The following is a 23392-nucleotide window of genomic DNA, read 5'->3' as shown; positions in this document are numbered from 1 at the left end:
CGTTTACATAAACGAACTAACTCATCGACTGTTGTGCATTCAATCACGCATGCTTTCCCATCATTAGCTCTAGCCCCTTTTGGGCCACACGAATGAGAATCAGTTAAATAGAACTTTCGATCATAACAAATAATCCCAAATGATTTTCCGGCAGCTATAAATATACCTGTTTTATGTGTCAAGAATAGCCTGCACATAGCATCTTTTAAAGGCAGACCAATATTGTTGCGATTAATCGAATCTCGTAAACTCCCGAACAAAGAACTGTCACTCTCATATTCTAAAGCAAAGGCACGGCCAAATATTTCCAATTTAGCTTTAACTAAATTGAAATGCCTTATTTCTAAATAACCGTCTTCTTGGATTTGGATACCTGCAGGATTTTCAACATTTAATAATCGCAGTTTGACATACAGTGAATCTCCTTCTACCATGTTTTGATCAAGAGTATTTTTGCTCCACTGCTGAGGTGGAGTAATGGATACTCTTATAATATTACTCATTGCCATAGCACAGCATTGCAGGCCAGCATATCCCGATGTAAAAACTTCAACATTTCCTTGATGCCATGATGCCTGTAATATACGAGAAACGTCATTAATTTGTACAAAGTCCTTATTGCTAGGCACCGCGCTTTGAAAAACAGTTTGCGATGTAGAACAAGCGTTTTCGAAAACTAAAATCAGATCGTCGGTCGATAGGTTTGCGTTGTTGTCTATAAGGACATCTTTGTACAAGGGATTATTAGCCACCAACCATGTCAGAGCCTCGAACACATTATCGCGAGAAACTGAGAACTCACGAGTAATATTAAAATTCTCCAAATGCTCTGTAACAATAACAATTCCACATTTATCCACAGATCTAGGCAACATATGTGGAAGTTTTTCGGTAACCTCGAAAAGATCTTGAGCAAAAAGAACTGCCTGGCCACGAAATCCATATTGTCCAAATAAGCCGTCAAGCTTTATAATTTTTAAAAACGGTATTATTCGAGAAATAAGGCGCTTTTCAGTTTGCGACAATCGTAGTATAACTTCTGGAATATGCCCAGGTTCCATGCTGTTCCAGTATGCCCTAGAAGGAGATACGGACGTGTTGCTTTTACGTACGTGATTTTTACATCGGCAACACAGTAACAATTCTTTCTTCTCGCGCAATTCTCATGGAAGATAAGAAGGAGATGTGGCACTAATTTTATATTTGGTCACTTGTTGGGGATAACATCTCTTCGTGCAAATATTACACACTGTATCGCAAAATGTATTTATCGAGTTATTAAAGTATTCAACGCTACCACGTTGAAAATTTTTTACCATGCGTTCCTCTCCCGTTTGCGTTAACTGACGTACTTGCCTGTTAATTGTGTTCCTTTCGAGTCTGACCAAGTGTTCTTCTTGTAATTCATTTTTCCTTCCCTCTTGATGACGTATTCTATCCGTATCTTGCCTATTTGTGCGTTGTTCTGGTGACTCATTTTCTCTATGCTTTCCGACTGCTAAACTTATCTTTTCTAAGCGTTGCCGCTTGTGGGCATCGCTTTCATTAGCAATCTTCTCCTGCCGCTTAAATTTCCGCTTCTCTAAACGTAGTTTTCTTTGTGTAATAGTTTCTTTCTTTTTGTTCATTTTGTTCCCACGAGTGTAGGACAAAAACGGCCCATCCCCCCAGAGGTCCATTGTAGAGGGATAAGGGTTTCAGTACAACAGGGTTCGCCCTGGTACCCTGAGGCGCAACGTTAGCGATATGAAATTTTTATACACCCTCATATCATTCAGCCCTCGGCACGTGCTCACCTTGGCATTGGGTCATAAATACTAATAATAAATCAGAAAAAATCAACATTCATAACCAACAAATTTTCTCTGTGGCAGAGATCGGCATCAGGTAACTTTTTTGATACTCTAATATATCAGGGATGCACCTTAACGTTAAGCTAATCGTTTATCAAAAAATTTCCACCGTTTCCGTTGAAACACTTCGAAATATTATCGATAAAGAAATTATCAAGATAAATTGTCTCTCGTTTTTAACCGAAACGAAAAGCTTTCGTTAGCGTTAAAAACGTTAACAGAAACGTGATACTTTTTGTTTGAATTGTGCTGGCAATGCTATAGCCATGGTGAAGCAGTAAGGTGGCAACAACGAGCGCACATACACACACAAACTCTATGTAATTTGTTTGTGTAATTCGTTGGTGGTAATGTCAAAAATACTCTGAGAAATGTTCGTACTGTCAAAATTCATGAGAAAAGTTGCAATCAGCTTGGATAATGCTTTCACCTTTAATGACTCCGCCATCAATCAGCTTTGCCAGCATAGTTTGAAATTAATAATCAACATAAACGATTTGATTTCGTTTTGATATGGCAGAAAACGAAACGAAATCATTTCGTTAATTTGACGATCTTAACGTTAATAAACGAAACGAAATGACATCGTTTTGTTTATTAACGTTGATTATCGTAACGAAATGATATCGTTTCGTTGGTTAAGCATGCCTGTAATATATCCGCAGCAATTTGAGTATGAGTACGTATAAAACAACCAAGCGCAGCTAGCCTGATCTATTCGTTGACATACAAAAATTATTGTGTAAGTATAAGCTATGATGCATATGGATACAAGCTAAAACGGTCTCTCACGAACTATTCTCGTGTTTGGTTTGTTTTCGTGTGAAATTTGTCATTGAAATACGAAGCAAAATTGCTGCGCATAAAATGTGTACTAATAAATTTCAATACGCATTATACCAAAGACTCTCTAAATATAAGATGGTACATTGTAGAGTTCTAAAGCTTTGTGGAAATTGTGGGACGGCTGCACCAGGAATTCACCATACTTTTTGCTATGCTGTCCGCCTCAACATAGCTGATTTTATAAGGCTGTTTAACTTTGTAATTTATTTTGCCTTTGGAAAAATTACCTATTTGAAAATAAGCTGGCTGAAAAATATTGGCATAACAGGTTAAGTTAAATCAACAAATGAAAATCTCAGCCAAGCGATTTGTAAAAAAAAGCTAAGTTGTCTATTTCTTACTTTCTCGATATAGGGTGTGTTCGAGCTGCAGCAGTGTTACTTTTTATGACAGCGGATAACGTGATTCAGCAACATTTGAGCAGATGTGGCAATTTCCCGTGTTCGTTGAACGAAATGTTGACCAATCTATTGATCATCTCTAGGAAATTAGCGACATTCCATCAACTAAGCAGCACTTTAGCAATACTACTGTTATTATTTGACTGCTCAAACACACCCATATAAATTGTGCATTAAATCTAAAATATAAAACTCAAAAATGACTCTGCTTGTTATGTCCGCAACATTTATTTAGTTCAAAGTCACAGCCAATAATAGCCAAAGCCATAATAATTTACACGGGTCATCAATTCTTTCTCTGATTCAAAAGCTGAACTACCAGCGCTACCGTCATCAGCTCAGTGACATCATTGCCAGTAGCGCCAATAACACCAAACTCGTGCCTGACACACAAAAGTCGTTTCACGCAATAGCGCAAGTGAAATGTACTACGCACTCACTACTAAGTAGCGTCAAAAATTCGCTTGGAGTAATTGCGTCAATGAGTTACCATTGAGCTGGCACCGCATTGGCGCTGGCGCCATGCAATTTACATCACTAAAATTGCGGGAATACTCAGGCTCATGACTTTTTTAATCCCGATGGTGAAAACGAAACAGGTGCAAAATGTATGGTGTATTCCTGGTGTAGCCGTTCCACTTTGTGGAGAATGAACGACTCTACAATGCTCCCTCTTATTAATCTACTCTCTTTGATTATACGCAGATGTTACTGAAATATGTGTTTTTGTTTCACCCCCTACACTAATTCTATGTATTCTATGTGTGTCCATAATTCATCGCAACTGATTTAGCTATATGTTATACACAGGCATACAACAGAGGGTCGTGTCTCCGCTTTTCGGTACACGCTGTAGCTAGTTGTTTAACCACTGCCGCTAGATGGGTCTCGTAAGCATTATGTAAGCGAGGATAGGCGTTTTTTTTCACGCGCAAACGTAAACCTATACGCGTGTATAAAAAACACGGCTAATATTCCAACTTTCGCTTAGCTAAAATTCCATCGCCAAAAATCTGTAAAACAAAATCAAGTGCGCAGAAAAGTATGCAACACTTACCGATAAGAGCCTAACCGCGTTAGCGTTCGTTGTATCACAGAATTTTTACACTTTGAAAATGACGGCTGTTGTTTGCAAGGTTGCATTCCTTTGAGTGTTTGTTTTCACCATCTGGATTAACAAAGTCATGAGCCTGGGCATTCGCGCAATTTTAGTGATGTAAATTGCATGGCGCCAGCGCCAATGCGGTGCCAGCTCAATGGTAGCTCATTGACGAAATTACTCCAAGCGAATTTTTGACGCTTCTTAGTAGTGAGTGCGTAGTACATTTTACTTGCGCTATTGAGTGAAACGACTTTTGTGTGTCAGGCACGAGTTTGGTGTTATTGGCGCTACTGGCAATGATGACACTGAGCTGTTGACGGTAGCGCTGGTAGTTCAGATTTTGAATCAGAGAAAGAATTGATGACCCGTGTGAATTATTATGGCTTTGGCCGTGTAAATTATTATGGTGTATTTGTATATTTTAGATTTAATGCACAATTAATATTTGTGTATTTGAGCGGCCAAATAATAACAGTAGTATTGCTAAAGTGCTGCTTAGTTGATGGAATGTCGCTAATTTCTTAGCGATGATCAGCAGATTGTCAATATTTCGTTCAACGGACACGCGAAATTGCCACATCTGCTCAAATTTTCCAAAGATTTTCCATTCTTGATTTAACTTAAGCTGTTATGCCAATATTTTTCAGCCAGCTTTTTTCAAATAGGTAATTTTTCCAAAAGCAAAATAAATTACCGAAAAGATTACAGGGTTAAACAGCCCTAAAAATTCAGCTATGTTGGTTATACACAGAAATACAACAGAGGGTTGTGTCACCGCTTTTCGCAAGCATTGAGATTCACCACGCGTGACACGCGTGATTCACCACGTCCAAATATCACAATCCACGGATAGGTACCGGCGGGTTTGTATGGGACTTAGGCTGTTATGCCAAAGTAAATACAAATCTTTACCGATAACTGTGTTATCGATTAATTTATCGAATTCTAACAAAGTGAAATTGCATTGTCATCGGAGTTATACATGTGTGCAAAATTTCAGCTCAATCGGACACCGGGAAGTGTATCAAATTTAACTTGCAAGATTCCATTACAGACAACAAAAGTGAAAGTAAATAAAAGCTTATAAATAACAAACTGCATTCAAATTAAAAAAAAACAAGTAAGGAAGGTTAAGTTCGGGTGTAACCGAACATTACATACTCAGTTGAGAGCTATGGTGGCAACATAAGGGAAAATAACCATGTAGGAAAATGAACCGAGTGTAATCCTGGAATGTGTTTGTATGACATGTGTATCAAATGAAAGGTATTAAAGAGTATTTTAAGAGGGAGTGGGCCATAGTTCTATAGGTGGACGCCATTTAGGGATATCGCCATAAAGGTGTATCAGGGTTGACTCTAGAATTTGTTTGTACAATATGGGTATCAAATGAAAGGTGTTAATGAGTATTTTAAAAGGGAGTGATCCTTATTTCCATAGGTGGACGCCGTTTCGTGATATCGCCATAAAGGGGACCAGGGTGACTCTAGAATGCGTTTGTACACTATGGATGTCAAACGAAAGGTATTAATGAGTATTTTAAAAGGGCGTGGGCCTTAGTTCTATAGGTGGACGCCTTTTCGAGATATCGCCATAAAGGTGGACCAGGGGTGACTCTAGAATTCGTTTGTACGATATGGGTTTCAAATGAAAGGTGTTAATGAGTATTTTAAAAGAGCGTGGGCCTTAGTTCTATAGGTGGACGCCTTTTCGGGATATCGGCATAAAGGTGGGCCAGGGGTGACTCTAGAATTTTTTTGTACGATATGGGTATCAAATGAAAAAAGTTAATGAGTATTTTAAGAAGGAGTGGGCCTTAGTTTTATATGTGGTCGCCTTTTCGAGATATCGCCATAAACGTGGACCAGGGGTGACTCTAGAATGTGTTTGTACGATATGGGTATCAAACTAAAAGTATTAATGAGGGTTTTAAAAGGGAGTGGCCCTTAGTTGTATATGTGAAGGCGTTTTCGAGATATCGACCAAAATGTGCACCAGGGTGATCCAGAACATCATCTGTCAGGTACCGCTAATTTATTTATATATGTAATACCACGAACAGTATTCCTTCCAAGATTCCAAGGGCTTTTGATTTCGCCCTGCGAAACTTTTTCATTTTCTTCTACTTAATATGGTAGGTATCACACCCATTTTACCAAGTTTTTTTCTAAAGTTATATTTTGCGTCAATAGACCAATACAATTACCATGTTTCATCCCTTTTTTCGTATTTGGTATATAATTATGGCATTTTTTTCATTTTTCGTAATTTTCGATACCGAAAAAGTGGGCGTGGTCATAGTCGCACTTCGGCCATTTTTTACACCAATAGAAAGTTAGTTCAGATAAGTACGTGAACGGAGTTTAGTAAAGATATATCGATTTTTGCTCAAGTTATCGTGTTAAAGGCCGAGCGGAAGGACAGACGGTCGACTGTGTATAAAAACTGGGCGCGGCTTCAACCGATTTCGCCCTTTTTCACAGACAACAGTTATCGTCCTAGAATCTAAGCCTCTACCAAATTTCACAAGGATTGGTAAATTTTTGTTCGACTTATGGCATTAAAAGTATCCTAGACAAATTAAATGAAAAAGGGCGGAGCCACGCCCATTTTGAAATTTTCTTTTATTTTTGTATTTTGTTGCACCATATCATTACTGGAGTTGAATGTTGGCATAATTTACTTATATGCTGTAAAGATATTAACTTTTCTTTTAAAATTTGAATTTAAAAAAAATTTTTTTTAAAGAGTGGGCGTGGTCGTTCTCCGATTTTGCTAATTTTTAGTAAGCAGATATATAGTAATTAGAGTAACGTTTCTGCCAAATTTCATTATGATATCTTCAACGACTGCCAAATAACAGCTTGCAAAACTTCTAAATTACCTTCTTTTAAAAGTGGGCAGTGCCACGCCCATTGTCCAAACTTTACCATTTTTCTATTCTGCGTCATAAGTTCAACTAACTTACCAAGTTTCATCGCTTAATCCGTATTTGGTAATGAATTATCGCACTTTTTCGATTTTTCGAAATTTTCGATATCGAAAAAGTGGGCGTGGTTATTGTCCGATATCGTTCATTTTAAATAGCGATCTGAGATGAGTGCCCAGGAACCTACGTACCAAATTTCATCAAGATACCTCAAAATGTACTCAAGTTATCGTGTTAACGGACAGACGGACGGACGGACATGGCTCAATCGAATTTTTTTTCGATACTGATGATTTTGATATATGGAAGTCTATATCTATCTCGTTTCCTTTATACCTGTACAACCAACCGTTATCCAATCAAAGTTAATATACTCTGTGAGCTCTGCTCAACTGAGTATAAAAAATGACTTGATAAGGAAGGATAGGAATATGAAAAATTTAGAAAAAGTCCTTTCTAATTGAGGAGAGCGATTTGGTAAACACTCCGAGCGTATTTCTGCCATGAAAAGCTCCCCAGTGAATTCTCATCTGCTTTTCAAATGCCGTTTGGAGTTGCCTTAAAACATGTAGGCCTCGTCCCGCCAATTTGAAGGCAAAATTAAAAGAATCATTACACAAATTGGAAGCGAAGCTCGGCCTAAAAACTCTTCTGAGGTTATTGCGAATTGAATTTTTTTATTCAACCTTAACTACCATTAGAAAAATAGCACAGTTTCTCTGAACATTCATACTACCTAACTTAACACTTTCTTGTAATGTCATGAGAATAAATTGCGTACTAAAACCAAAATAAGACTTTTCAAGTTACGACAAATAAAAGCTCAAAGCGCTACTTACTATTCCTTTGTTTTTTCCCGTCAATTTTTTATTAAGTCTTCCAGAATACTTTCGTAAGTCATTTTTAATTTGATTTTTCGCTTTACGCAGATATTTGCTTTTAGGATGCTTCTGCAACATTCCATTAACCATATCGAGAGCAACATCCAGATTACCTAAAAGAAATACAATTTTTCATTTGAGGTGCTGATTCTCAATTCGATTTTATTTCAGTTATTTACTTTAATTAATAAAATTTGCATTACACAAATTTCTTCACAAATACAGATGTTACTTTTGTTGTACAAATTTATGAATATAAATTTGCAGTGGATAATATGTTAATAGTCGCATGCCTAAACTTATATAACTTTGTATCAGACCTGTAAAGAAAAAGTACAAGTATCAGTACCTCAGTACTTCGAAAAATGAGTACAAGTATAAGTATCGAGGTACTTGTACTTGAATTGTTGAAGTACAAGTAAAGTACTTGTTAGTACTTTCGAAGTACTTTGATAAGTATTGAACGGTTTTGAAGCGGATCAACCAGCACCCTTACGATCACATAACTTTGACAAAATTGTTGAAGAATATTTTTACAGGTATTTTAATGATACATCAACAGATTTTAATATGCTTCAGAGTTATCCTCTTATGAAGGACCTGCCACTCTAAATGAATACACCCTCAGCTTCCTCCGACCCAGTAGAGCGTTTATTTTCCTCAGCAGGCATTGTTTATAGACCTAGAAGGCAATCAATCACGGACTTCTCGTTTGAAAAGCTAGTACTAATCAAGGGAAACACAAAACTACTTTTATATTGTTAGCTGTTGTACTATTTATACTTATTTAATATGTTGTTTTACTTCTTGTTGCTTTCTAATATGAATTTCACTCATATTTTTATTTTTCATTTATGAATAAACTGACATATTTTATCAGAAAAAGTACTTTCGTATACTTGCAAGTATTTCGTAAGTATATCTACTTGTACTTTCGGATTCGAAGTACAAGTATTGTAGTACTAATACTTTTTACTTAGAATTTAAGTACTTGAGTACTTGTACTTATTTGGTACTAGTACAAGTATGTACTCAGTACTTCACAGGTCTGCTTTGTATGTATGATGGTTATACGTTCAAATATGTATGTAGGTGGATAAAAGATTTCCTTAACGGTGGAAAAGGGCTAAAGGAGATAAGTTTTGGCGCGCTTTATATAATTATTTACATCTAAATCTCTTCCATTTGTATGTACAAATGTACATACTACATACATAAGTACATACCTGTAAATAACAACCTACAATATACAAGTTCTGATAAACATCAAAAGCCTTATTTATTGTCTTGCGGTTACCGACTTACACACAAACTTTTATATACTCACCCATTTTCAATTCAGCTTTTATCAGCGCCTGCTTTATTTCTTGGCGTGCATTGTCTACCTCACCATTGCTATCATTAACTTGAACCACTTCTTCTGATACATTCGCCATCAGCGCAAATATAGCTCCTTCATTAGGCAGTTTACCTAATGCCACTTCCATCCAAAATTTCCCCATCATGAAATCACCATTTTGTACTGATTTACGACCAATTTCCAGACAGTCGCTCCAGGACATAACTGAGCTGCAGAAATAAATATATGTATATATGTATATATACTAAGTTACACAAATACAATGTAAAGAGTCAATATTTTCACAAATTCAAACATATACAGGGTGTTTCATAAATAACGGCTAATGAAAATTTTTACCATTAAGTTCTTATCCAACACCCAACGTACCGCGTACAGAGCAGCCTGAATTAATGAAGGAACATTACTAATAACGGGTGCAATCATTAGCCCGATACCCCAGTCCCTAAATATGGAAAGTGATTTTCACAACCCGAATATGGCGATGTCAAAATATGAGTCACCCGAAGTTACGGAATTCCTTTAAATTTAACAAATATGGCGTTAGAGAGACCAACTCAAACGGAAGACGATCGATCGAGGCTTTAGAAAATGGAATAAAGAGCTAATTGTATGCTGACTCCTTAAATTTAGATTTCCCTGAAATATATATATATAGGGCTATGCCAAAGAAATGAAGTGTGTACTTGAGCTGTGGACTCAGACAATGTCACCTCTGTTTTTAACGTAATATATGGGATATTTAACATTTAACATTTATTCAGGCTTTAAAATTAGCACAATAAGATATTGAAATCTTTTTTAGCACAACAATGAATTAGTATTGATAGTCGGTTTCGACATGCGTACAAATATTTGAACTTAAACTAAGCCATACCAATGTGAAAAGAATATGTAATTATCGTAGTATGAAAGAAAGTTACACTGTTTTAATATAATAATAAATTAAATACACAATGAATAATTGAGAAAATGTGAATGTAGTCAAGATAAAGATATAGATAGATATAGTTATTCAGATATTTTAGTGGTAAGAGTAGGTTTTCAAGTAGAAATGTAGCTAAGAAGGATTCTCCTTTAGTTGTTTTGGTTTGGGGTTTTTTTTTAAACCAGCAGGAATGGAGTTCCAGAGACGCGCAGCGTTGACAAAGAACAGTCTCGTGGAATTAACATAGTTAAATAAAGGAATAGTTGAATTAAATGAACGAGTGGATTTACTAAACACAAGTTTGTTATATAAATACAACGGCGTTTGTTGTTGAATTAGTCGGTAGAGAAAACTTCTAGCCTTCTGATAATTGAATATACTACAACCTAGAAGTGTAGACCTTCAGGCCGAAATATGGTCAAACTTTCTCAACCCAAACACGTAACGCGTGACATAATTAAACGCAACATCAATTTTGTGAGCAAATATAGAGTCTAGCTTGTTATAAACTAGCTCAGAATAGGTTAGTATAGGTAGAATGAGTTACATGGCTAATTTTTTCCTGATTTGAAACGGCGTGTATGTTTCAGACTTCCGTAAACTACGCAAGGTACCATAAACCCTACCCACAGCAGCATTTATGTGGTCACAGCAAGTGAGATTAAAGTTAATTATGTATCCAAGATTCTTGACTTTATTGCCAGTTTTTAAAGGTGTGCTCGCAATGCATATTGGAGGAATGCTAATGTTAGAGAGATTTTTCTTAGGAATAGGCAGCACATATGATTTGGCAGCCTTAAAGGATAGGCCGTTGTCTCTCGCCCAACAAGATATTGACGTTAAATCACTACTAACTTTAAGACATAAATCACTCATATCACAGAAATTGCTAGACAAGTACAGCTGAATAGAGGGCCAAGTATGGACCCTTGGGGAACACCTGAGGTTATACACTTTTTCTCCGACACACTATTACCATTACAAACAAACTGAGACCTGTCTGATAGGTAACTCCCAATAATTTTCCGTGCAGTGCTATCAAATCCAAAATATTTTTCTAGCTTATAATAAAGCAAATTGTGATCAACCGAGTTGAATGCTTTCGAAAAATCAAGGAAACACAGCAGCGAAAGTTGACCTTTGTCAAAAGGCAAGCGAATATCATCCAATATTTTTTATAACAGCCGTAGAACAGCTGTGCTTAACTCTAAATCCTGACTGATTTGGGGAAAGTAAATTATATTGATGCACAAATGTACTGATTTGCTCAGCAGGCAAGCTCTCAATCACCCTAGACAAAACTGGTAAAATGCTTATTGGCCTAAAATCACCAGGAGAACTTGCTATTTTATTTTTAGCCACAGGTTTCACCATAGCAACTTTCCACAGGGCAGGGAAACTGGACATGGTTATTGCATGATTAATTATATGTGTGACAGTGCTCACAATAAACGGCAAAATAATTTTTATAAATTTAATTGGAATACCATCAAATCCTATTGCGTTTGTTTTTATTTTGTGAATACATCTTAAAATATCACATTCCGATACCGACGAAAACGCAAAGGTATTACCAGTAAAGCATGCAGAAGCACACGGCTGGACATCCACTAAGTTCAAACTATTCATAGCGCTATTTAGAAATGCATTGTTTAAGTTATCAGCACTGAGAGTACATTCATGGACGTCTTTACCACAGACACGTAAACTTTTTAAGTTTCTCCACAAGGTACTTGGTGGAAGTGCTGGATCTAACTTACATGAAAAATATTTTGACTTTTCCCCATGTATAATCATTGTAGCACGGTTCCTTGCAGCTTTAACAATTCCCAGTCCGTATCACCCTTTTTTCTTTTCCAGCTACGGTACGCCTTATTACGTGTTTTAATTGCAGCCAATACTCTACTCTTAAACCACGGGCATGACGGACCTAACTTTACGAGTGCGAACAGGTATATGCTTATCATAAGCCTCCATAATTCTATTATTTAGAAATTCTAATTTGTCGTTACATCCGGAAGTTGCCAACATTCACACCAATTTACAAAGGATAGGTCAGAAAATAAAGCATTATTGTCAAGTGGTCGGTAGTCTCTAAAGGTATATATACTACTTATGTTAGAACGGTCAAAACTTATATCTAGTGATATCGCATCTTTTTCATCTTATAGCAGTGCTTCGTCTCATCCAATAGGTGCAATGACTCAAAAAGTGTCATCGATGTCCTTGAACAAAAGTCCAAGAAAACTTTACGTTGCAGTAAGTTTGGACCGAAGAGACAAGGGTGTTAAAGTCGTTTGTTGGTCCTAATCTACGCATGTGTGGAGGTTGATTCTGGATAGTAAAAAAAAAAAAAAATTAAGTATAACAAGTAAAATTAGAAGAAATTGATTTTTTTTAAAGATTTTTTAAGTATGGATCAAATTTAAAATCTTTTATTTTTGAATATGAAGTTTGAACGAGTTTTTGCTTAGTTATAAATTATAGTCGTAGAAATTTATTAGCATCAAAACTCCCAAAGATAGTAATTGAATTTGACGGAGTTTTTGGAATGGATGGCAGTACAGTTTCTAGATCGAAGTTGTGCAAGAGTGACGTGCATAACTCTGGGAAGTCTGCTTTTCTCGTCCGCGAGTTTCTATTATTGAACATTGAGAACAGAGTTCGCGGGCATTTATCGGCATAAGACTTTTCCAACTCCTTTATGGCTGGCTCTGAGAGATTTTTAACTATCTTGGTTCAAACGGCCTGTTATTGTTGGCTGGATTGATTAATTGTGCTTGCGGAGATGCCTCCTTATGCCTATGGAGGTAGAGCCTATTCAATCAGATGTCTGTTCGGATCACCATGTTTTTGAGTACAAAACATATACCAGGCATTTGTTTAGCATTTCGTTTCTCTCCTTTATGTTATGGGGAGTATTCCCACCTCACTGTGTAGATGATGTTCTGGCCACATAAGAAAGCATCCCGTAACAGCTCTGCGAAAATGCAGACTTGCAGGTCATTATCTAACGTCACACCCAGTATTGTTGAGGTTTCGGCGAAAGGGTAAAGTAATGCCATCAACGTTGATGTCCAATGTTTTCGACATTTGTGTCGTCCTCGTCATAAGTGTGGCCACCAAAAACTAGGTCGGTGATAGTGCCAAGTTTCGTGAGGCGAAAAAACTGGAAAGGCTAAGGAGATAGTGTTAATTTTACAGCAAAGATCACCATAATAAAACAATAAGAAATTCTTCGGGTAGGGCAGGGAGCTTCGATATGTAAAAATTAAACAAAAGCGAGGACAGGACACCACCCTGAAGCAATTATTCTTACTTCCTCTTGGCTTTGATGTTACGTTCCTGAACAGGACCGATTCCTTCCGCCCATGCAGATAGTTTGCAGTCCACCTTTTGATACAGGGTGGAAGGGTAGAGCCATCCAAGTCTTGCAGTAACGTGCTGTGATTTATTGTCTTCAAGTATTTTGGTAAGTCTATACTGTTAGAAGGTGGGATTCTTGGTCCATGGTCCAGTCCACAATTTATTGCTGGTGGTTGGCAAGTCACAGGATGGCCTCAAGTGTCAGCTACTGGCGACAGGAGGAATATCGGATAATGTGAGTATCTTTCCTTAGATGGCTTCCCAGGGATGACAAAAGTGTACCTATACAGGTTAAAATGGACACTAATGATAGCTAGACGTCTTCCAAAGATCACTCACTTCAAAGATGTAACACTTGGCCACATTTCGTGATGTGCAGATCAAAATTTGTAGGCGTTGAATCCCACTAAAAGGTATTTTGCCTTCATATCAGAAAACAGGAATTTCCTCTTTTTGCTTTGATGCAGATTTTGGCCTGAGAATTGTGAAGATAAGGTTAAATTTGTCTCTTCCCTCCTACGCGTTACAATGCTACCACGTCTTCTTCAGACAGTCTGATAATTTAAAAAAACGTAATCAGCTCCACGAAACTGCACGGAAAAACGTAAATTTAAACTAAATTATAGATCAAACAGACAGGAAACGTCCCGAATGGACATAAACGAAGGGGAAATCTCGGTAAAACGAACATTGGGCGTCGTCATGAGGGAAATTTAAAAATACATATATTTTGTGGGCAGTGAATTCGCTGTGTATCACGAAGGCTGGGAGTGCCTATGGTCATGTTTGAATAGGAAAATGGTGATATAAAGTCAACGGCCATAACGTCAATTGACCTTCCGATCACTTCAAATAGCCACATGAAATGGTACCAGCATTAAATTTGAAAAGGTTACAATGAGCATCTTGCTTTTTCGAAACGATCTTTAAGTCAATTCTTTTTTTATCAAGTGGCCATAAGGTCAATTATTTAGTTTACCGCGAATTACAATTTTAACAACTGTTGAAATGCAGTTATGTTTTACTGTATTCGCTATATTTTTGTTCAGTCCAATAAAGGAGAATGTTTTCTGATTCCAGTGAAAAATTGGATAAAAAACTGCACCGATTGGATTATATCTGAGATAAGAAGAATTTATTCAACTACAAGTTTAGAGAAAGTTTGGAATTAAAATTGGTCCAGCATAGATTTATTTAAAATGAAAATAGCCTTTTTCTATGAAAGTTTGTAACAAGTTTCAACTGCGTTGCTTCTCTTCCTGATTCAGGTTGCATTATAGTGCAATATTGGATGAAATGTTGAGCTGGCGAGGATTTCTTCATAATAGGAAGAACATATTCAACTAAACGTCTAACCCATTCTGCCTAAGTTTTCTGATTTTTGCTTATTCTACATTGCGGTATATACTCATAGTCTTTTTCCCGATATGATCATAGGGTCAAACGGAAATTTCCCAAATGGTCATATAGCCAAATTAGTAGAAGGCATGAAGTCAATTTACCTTGGGACTATTCGAAATGGTCATAAAACTAATTGATCTTATGGCTATTTGAAGTGGTTATAACGTCAATTGACCTTTTGGCCGTTGACCTTATGGCCCCCACCTAAGAAACATTTCACCAGTGGAATACAAAGTCGCATCGTTAGTAATGGTTCACCTTGCAAATAAAAATACCTAAATTATAATGTATTGACATAGCCACTCAATATTGTTTTATGACAATACACCAACAGACAATGCATACAAACATGTTTAGAATTCTTAAGTACATATCTATTGACTTACCCCAGCTTTATGCCATTCACTTCTCCGGCAGCCAAACGTTCCGGCTTCAGCTTGTAAATGTCTTGAATGCGTAGCAGATTAGTGACAGCATCATCGAAATCACTTTCACTTGGGAATTTCAATGATTTCCTGGCACTCGCGAGACTTCCAACGATTTCTATGCACAGTGTGGGTGATGTACGGATGAGTAAAGGATAACAATGAAATTTGTAGAGTTTTACAAAATATCGATAAGAGTATGTAGCTACAGGCATTCGTTTGTATGTTTGTTGTTTTGAGTTATTGGGTAAATGATTTGACTTTGAATGCTTTGGCAAAGTCATCAATTTGCCCTCACATTGATTGGCATTTAAAGCTTGATACTGTCGACAAATTGGCTTACAAACGATATGAATGCATGTATGTATGTATACCTACCAGCTGTAATGTCAAAGTTGTGCGCATATTGTTGTAGAATCTGCCAATCCGATGTAAGACGCTTTAATATGGTCAATGCATTCAAGGGATTGTTAACATACTTATGAACATCGGTGAGTGCAAAGTCATTGATGGTTTTGATTTCGTTTGTTTTGCTGTTTTTATTAGGATATAAATGATATAAAGATTATAGTTAGTACTTTGATAACTTTGAATTATAAAGCGAAAAGTTCGTAAACTGGACAATAAAATGTAGCATGTCTAGCTAACAAGCAGTAAGTTAAATAATCAAAGATTGTCATTGAGGTCATTAAAGGATCAACTTGTGGGTTGTAAGGTTTAATCTTTCGATATTCATTTGGGAGTTAATCGAGTATAGAAGCTTATCAAATAAGATACACCAAGTGACTGACTCTCATTGATGCGCAAAATGTTTTGACATCGAACTACATAGCGCGTAAAACGGCTTAGAAGGTACAACCAGTAAGGCAAGACAATAGACAACGTAACGACTAAAATCAACATTACCGGTTTCATATCCGACAAAGGGCCGCTCGTAACATTCCACTGCAATTATAAGAAAAACAACATTGGAATCGATGGTTGAGATACAGATGAATTGAATGATCGATGGTTGAGATACAGATGAACTGAACTTTTATTTCATTCTTTCCATGTAAGGAGCTCGATGCAGCTCTGATAGCTAAGGAATGTCTTGAGTTGCAACTAATTTTATTGATTTTAAAACGAGTTGAACTCTCAACCAAATCAACGTGGATACCAATAAAAACGAAGCTGAAATTTCAAGCAATTCAGTAGGTCCCATCTAGCGATCAAACTTCTTTTGATAAATCCATGAAATCCAATGTCTGCATCAATGGCTTTCGATATATTACAGGATCTTCTCTACTTCTAAGAAGAAATGTGAAGATGGTAAATTCCTCAACAGCCAGCGCAAAAGGAGGAGAGATCTTCGAAACCCTAACGGCCGGGTCCACATTTATGCAGCCTCCAGATTCAGAGATCCGGTTTTTGTTTCGAGGCTTTTCAAAAACAATTTCGGGACTCTTTCATGACTGTTTCCAGATCATGTCATTATTGTGTTTGGTATATTTTAGAGGCTATTTAAGGGTCATTTAGGGACTGTTTGAGGGTTGTGTTCGGGATAATGTTGGGACCGTTTCGAAAATATCTTGCTTATTCTTTGTAACTATTTTCTGAAATATTTCAGAACCGTTTCAGAACGGACTCCTTTCAGGACTCCGCAGGAAAATTGTTTGGATTGTTTTTCACGCCCATTTCAAGACTAATTATCAACTTTTTTCAAGGTCATTTTGGGACCAAAACAGAATTTTTCTTGGTGTCGCTTCAGGGCTAGTTTGGGTTCATTTTTGGTGTCCTGTTAGAATAGTGTTAAGGTCCGTTCTAAAACAATTTTGGATAAATTTCGATCGGTTTGTTACAATCTCGGCATCATTTCGGTACTATCTTTGGATAATTTCAGAATATTTTCTGCCTAATTTCGCGTCCGTTTCCGGATTATCTTCGGACTATTCCGTCATGATTTTAAGATAATTTTGGGACGTTTTCGAGATGGTATTCAGGATAAATGCTGGATCATTTTGGGCCTGTTCCAATCTTCTCCTTAAGCCTGGAGGAGTTTTTTTTTTCCAAATCGTGGCAGCTGTGAGTCTCCATCTAGACCAAGAATAATTTGCATGTAACAAAAATAAAATAAATTTTTAATTCATCCAGATTCATTGTTTTTATTTTACGAAAAGGGCCAGGTGTATAGTGACTGTGGAAACTCTTTTTAACTAGATGACAGGACAATGATCAGAAGCTCCGACAAAAACGATTACCAATTAGAGTACCAGAGAGTGACGCAGAGGTAAACGTTACAATGCTCTACCATGGCTCTGCTGTTATTTTCTCCGTCGACTTGAAACAGAGAAGACGGAAAGATGGGGTGTGGCATATATCCGGCATTTGGAGTGCACTCTTAACTTTCGAGTCCGAAATAAGCGCCATAAGGGTGGATAACATGATCCCGACTTACACAATAGCGAATCTTGAATGACAGATTTTAGGTAGGTAGGTGAAATGGCTGCGACCCTGGTCACCCAAGTAGCTATTTAAAGCCGTAACTCGTCTGAAAACCTACGGAATGTTACGGTCAACGTATTACAACTAGCCAGAGTTGTTGATAAAATTAAGAATATTCGGGATTGCTATCACAGATAACCCTCTGAGGTCATCTAGAAACGGGGTTCCAAGGAACCTTAGCCGGGCTCTAGCAAGAGCCGGGCATTTACACATAAAGTGTTCTACTGTCTCCCTTGCATTTGGATCTTTGCAGCTTCTGCAGTAGTCGTTATATGAAATACCCATATTTTCCGCATGCGTACCTACTGCCCAATGACCGGTGCAAACTGCTATCAGTTTGCGTGTGTTAGCCCTGGATGTGTTCAGAAAACTTCTCGTCCTCTTTCCATCATAGTTTGGCCAAATGGATTTTGATATTGCACAGGTGGTGATGTTATTCCACTTTGTTTGTGCTTTCTTCAAGTAGAAGCTTTGGATATTCCCCTTGGCTACTGTTAAGGGTATGCCTACTTCGACACTGGTTATTTCCTCGTTCATCTCCGATGATCCCCTGCGTTCTAGCTCGTCGGCCTTCTCGTTACCCTCTATACCCCTATGACCTGGGACCCAGAAAACGCGTAGTTCTAGATTGGTGGATAACTGGGATATGAGTCGCTGACAAGCCCACACTAATTTTGAGTTAATGTGTGGCGAGGAAAGCGCTTTTATCGCTGCTTGGCTATCCGACAGGATGCAAACTTTACCAGCTACATTCAAGCCCTCCAGTGATTTGCAGTCTTGCCAAATCGCGAGGATTTCTGCTTGAAACACGCTGCAATGCGATGGGAGTCTGAATGATGAAGACAAATCCATATCAAAAATCTAGGGACTCAGAGAAGACTCCGGCCCCACTCCCGATTCCATCTTGGAGTCGTCAGTGTAGATATGGATGTCGTCGACACTCGGGTTTCTCTTCCACTCGTTGCTGCTTGGAATGGCGGTATTACAACCGTACTCAAACTTCAGTTTGCGAGGGTAGTAATCTGTCTCGGTACTACATGTACCATCCGGTAGTTTCTTTAGGATATTACTATGCCCTTGCTGAGTATCCTTCCAACACCCAGACTCCCTGAGTCTTAGTGCGGTTTGTGACGATGTACAAAGTATATGCAAGTCGATCGGAAGCAGGTGCAAAATGGGGTCTAAAGCAGTTGTGGGGCAAGTGCGTCCGGCCCCTATGGCACCAACGCACGCAGTGCCCTGGACTTTTTGCAGGCTGGTGAGATTGTAGCTCTTACTTGGAGCTTCCCACCAGACTATGGAGCCGGTCGCACCACCGCCTCGTATATCCAAAGTATCATGCTTGGCTTGAGTCCCCATTTCTTACCAAACATTGATTTGCAGGCGATGCAGGCCTTCCGTACCCGCTCTTCGATGCATACTTTCCAATTCAACTTGCAGTCAATTGTTAGTCCCAGATACTTGGTACTCGATGACAGAGTTAGTTGCTGGCCTTTTAAGAATAGTAATCTGAAGGCAGGTGGCTTGTACTTCATCGTGAAGAGAAGCAGGTCCGTCTTGTCGGGATTTAACCTAAGGCCACATCCCTGTACCCACCTGCTGAGTTTAGCCAAGGCCCTTTCCATGATTTCGCTCATTACGGAGGGGAAAGGACCAGAGACCAAGATCGCCACGTCGTCGGCATACGCCACGATCTTAACCACCCCTGCGTTAAGTTTTCCTAGGATTTCATTTATGGTGATCAACCAAATCAAATTGCCTGACTGTCAGCCTGTTGGTTTCAGTTAAAATGGATCAAACACAGGTATCGTGAAGAACGTATGATAAGTAGATGGCAAACACTTGCTTCGCTACTGCCCTTCTCCGGCCTGAATAAAAGTCAAGTGAAAAATCCCTATTGTTCCTAATATTTTAAAGCAAGTTATTTTACAAAAAGTTAGTAATACGGTAACTTACCTCTTTATGATATTAATTTTTTGCTCCAAAGCATTAATATAATGCGGTAGAGTACGGATGAGTACTGTTTGTGTTGTCAAATACTGTTTCAAATCATACTGATTAGCTGACAAAGCTTTTGACGCCATCAGTTCTTTAGCTTGTATTGTTGCTGGGCTGAGAACGACGATCAAAAATGTAATTAACATAATCGACATCAGCGTTGTAAACCACATCGTTGTTTTTGTTTTTATTTTTGCTGAGTCTATTGTTTGTGCTTTTAAATATTTATTATAGGTCAATGGCATCTTGATTCCAAATTACGTTAGTGTTATTAACTAAGCTTTCGAAAAAATGAATACAATTTTTTATAAGATTGTGCTTGAGCTTTGCTGCATGATCGGCTTTTCAAGTTAAATGTGCTTAAAAGTCTTTCGTTGTTGTTCCGTTATATAATTATATAACTTAACACCGTCGTATGGATAGTGATAAACCGTGAAATCACAGTTTTTAATAAATCTTACGCACTATTTATACAGATGATTCTCGTTTGAAGACTTTTGGGTAACTAAATTGGTAAATAACGGAAACTTTAAATTAAGCTACATTAAGTTGGAATGATGAAGCTCTAACTGTGATATAAAAAAAAGCTCTCCTAATATTTGATTTAGTGTTTAATCAAATTATGCAAATTACTACAATCGCTTTACGATAACTGACACCAATTGGTAGAACCAAGAGAGGCTAAGTCTTCCTTCGCATATTTCTAACAACTCTGTAGACGTCTCCCCTTACAAGGTACCCGCTTAACATTTAGTCAGCAAAGCCGTTGTGTTCTATCTGGTGGACCATTCTGCGTACAATTTGTACAGCTCATAATTAGATTTCCTTCGATACAAGCAATTTTTACATAAATCTCTCAGAGAACTTTCAATGATATAATAAAATTATGCTCGAAGAGAGGTACAATGAGCGACTTACATAGTCTGATTTTTGGATCCCACGTCTGATATTTTTCATCGAGAGAATACTTTAATTTCTGTGTTGGGTTTCCAAAACAAATAAATATTTAAAATTCGGAATTCTGTCTATGTAGCTCTGTAAAATTTTAGTCAATTTCCTTAAAAAAAGTATTTTGTGTAAACATCTATAGAGAAGTTAGGGCTCGTATCGTGTTATTCGAACCGTGATCGATATTTCTTTAAATCACAAAAACTTTGAATACATCCTCATAAGAACCATAATTTATTACAATTTTTATAAATAGTTTGACAGTTTCATGAGCACGTTCTGTGTTCGTGTCCTGCGCTCGCAGGGTCAAGGCTCCAGCTATTAGGAGCAACAGAGTTGCCGGGTCTAGAGGCAGCAATTAAGCTAGGTGCCTGTAAAATTTTTCATAGATGCTGCCAAAGTAGAGGGTTCGTTGAAGGCGCTACATGATGCTAGATAGATAATTAAAATAACAATGTTTCCAAACAAAGTTCATTTAACTCTTTTCAGTATGTAGTTTTGTACTCCACCCACTATTTTTACCCAAACAATTTTAGTCTTACAAAGTACAAGTTATAGGTCTTAGAAAATTTGCATTGATTTCTGACATCTTTTTTTCCGAAGGGTGTTTCATATTGTCTAACATACGAAAAAAAATCTCTAAATAAAAAGTTCAAAACTTCGTAAAATTTTCTCTCATGGTTTCAGTTACAAAATTTATAAAAATTGTTTCTTAACCGTTCTGGAACAATATTCTACAAAAAACGTGCAATTATTGGAAAAAGAAGCGGAAAAGATGGTTTTGATGGTGAATGAGGACAAAATGAAGTACCTGCTCTAATTGAGCAAAGAGGCAGCGCATTTCCGCCTTGACAACCACGCTACTGTTGGCAGCCATAATTTCGAAATTGTAAAAGACTTCGTTTATTTGGGAACCAGCATTAACACTAACAACAACATCATCTCTGAAATCCAGCGAAGAATAACTCTTTCTAATAAATGCTACTTTGGACTAGATAAGCAATTCAAAAGTAAGGTACTCTCTCGGCAAACGAAAATCATGCTCTACAAGTCACTTATCGGATCTGTCCTGCTATATGGTGCAGAAGCATGGACCATGACAACATAAAGCGGATCTGGAGTGTTCGAGAGAAAAGTTCTTCGAAATATTTATGGACCTCTACGCATTGGCGACGGCGAGTACCGAACAAGATAAGTGATGGGCTGTAATTTGTAGGAAAAATTAAAAAGAGCACTACGCAAATTGGAAGAGAAGCTTGACTTAAAATCTCTCCGGAGGTTATCGCGCTTTAAGACCGAGGCACAATGAAAATTTTCATATAGATGCGTTTAACACAAGCTTATGCGTTCCAGTAACATCGCCACAATCAACCAAGAAGTTGCTTTTATAAATATGAAGGAACTTTAGACTTGGCAATTGAAGTTTATTTCACCTTTCCCATTCACATACAAAATTTCGCGAAGCACTGTTATTCCCCCTCAGCAACAAAAATACTTCCTAACATATTTTGTTTCGTATTCATTTGTTATATTGTAGTTTTTAATTGCGAAAAATGTTAGCAATGTTACCAACGAGTGGGCAAAAATTATTACACTTCCGAAGTGTGCCCACACCCTTAGCCAAAGCAAATGTTAAATTCTTCTGTTATGCAAATTGCATGCAACAAAAGTTGCAAGTTGGCTACTTTTTCATGTCAGATGGCGCCAGTGTCGCTCAATCTACCTTTCTCCATTAAAATACGTGCAATCTACACATAATGCATAAGATTGAGGTAAACGCATCTATAAACTGACTACTTTTATTTATTTTATTCAAGAAATGCAAACTTCAAATTTTTTGGCCCACCTTAGTGCGCATTGGATATATAGTTCTCATTTATTTTGGATTGCTGAGTTTTTCTGGTTGTGAGGCTTACGTGACTTGGAACCATTTTTTGCTTTTTCATTTGTGCTCTATGAAAAATGTTTTAGTGACGAACGAGTATTCTATAAGTCTGTTACTTAATAGGCAAAGAAAAATAAATAAATACATAAGTAGGTATTATAAATCAATAAAGATGCCGGTAAGTTCAAAATTGAGTGCAAGTGCAATGGTAAAGATCTGTGTATCCAGTTTAGTAAAAAGCAAAGATAGACGAATAAAGACACATTCACATTCGGTAGGTACCTTAGAAACATTTGTACAAATAATCATCTGCCTATATATATATATATATATGTAGGTCTATATGAAAGTAAGAATATTCCTCATAAAAACAAAGTTATATTCTAGCCCAAAAAGTTTATATGTATTTGAGAGTACCAAGATATGTAGATATATGTATGTATGTATGTATGAATAACACAAATTTTCATATATTAGTTCGCATTTTCGAAATTGGTTATGAAATCGAAGTGACTTGTACTGAATGCCTGAAACGGAAATTTTGCTTATCTTAGCTTGGTATTCAAATAATACAATCGAATTCTG

General features: G+C 37.3%; 3 protein-coding genes across 3 annotated transcripts in view; 1 reads left to right on the top strand and 2 right to left on the bottom strand.

Moving 5' to 3' along the window:
• Nucleotides 1-20454, bottom strand: part of LOC137237427 (prolyl 4-hydroxylase subunit alpha-2) — a 60321-nt gene extending 39867 nt beyond the window's left edge. Inside the window, exons 1-5 of the mRNA XM_067761036.1 lie at nucleotides 19933-20454; nucleotides 15871-16025; nucleotides 15454-15610; nucleotides 9340-9581; nucleotides 7971-8125 (exon numbers count right to left, since the gene is read on the bottom strand). Of these exons, the coding sequence (XP_067617137.1) occupies nucleotides 7971-8125; nucleotides 9340-9581; nucleotides 15454-15610; nucleotides 15871-16025; nucleotides 19933-20219 (996 nt within the window). The 5' untranslated portion in view covers nucleotides 20220-20454. The remainder of the gene's footprint in view (nucleotides 1-7970; nucleotides 8126-9339; nucleotides 9582-15453; nucleotides 15611-15870; nucleotides 16026-19932) is intronic.
• Nucleotides 1-23392, bottom strand: part of LOC137240639 (uncharacterized) — a 108984-nt gene that overhangs the window by 67255 nt on the left and 18337 nt on the right. The window lies entirely within an intron of this gene.
• Nucleotides 22940-23392, top strand: part of LOC137237428 (prolyl 4-hydroxylase subunit alpha-1-like) — a 56426-nt gene continuing 55973 nt past the window's right edge. Inside the window, exon 1 of the mRNA XM_067761038.1 lies at nucleotides 22940-23081. The gene's annotated coding sequence lies outside the window, so the exon portion shown is untranslated. The remainder of the gene's footprint in view (nucleotides 23082-23392) is intronic.

The sequence above is a fragment of the Eurosta solidaginis genome, chromosome 1 (genome assembly GCF_040869045.1).
Source record: "Eurosta solidaginis isolate ZX-2024a chromosome 1, ASM4086904v1, whole genome shotgun sequence".
NCBI classification, from domain to species: Eukaryota; Metazoa; Arthropoda; class Insecta; order Diptera; family Tephritidae; genus Eurosta; species Eurosta solidaginis.
This window is presented reverse-complemented; position numbering and strand designations above follow the sequence as displayed.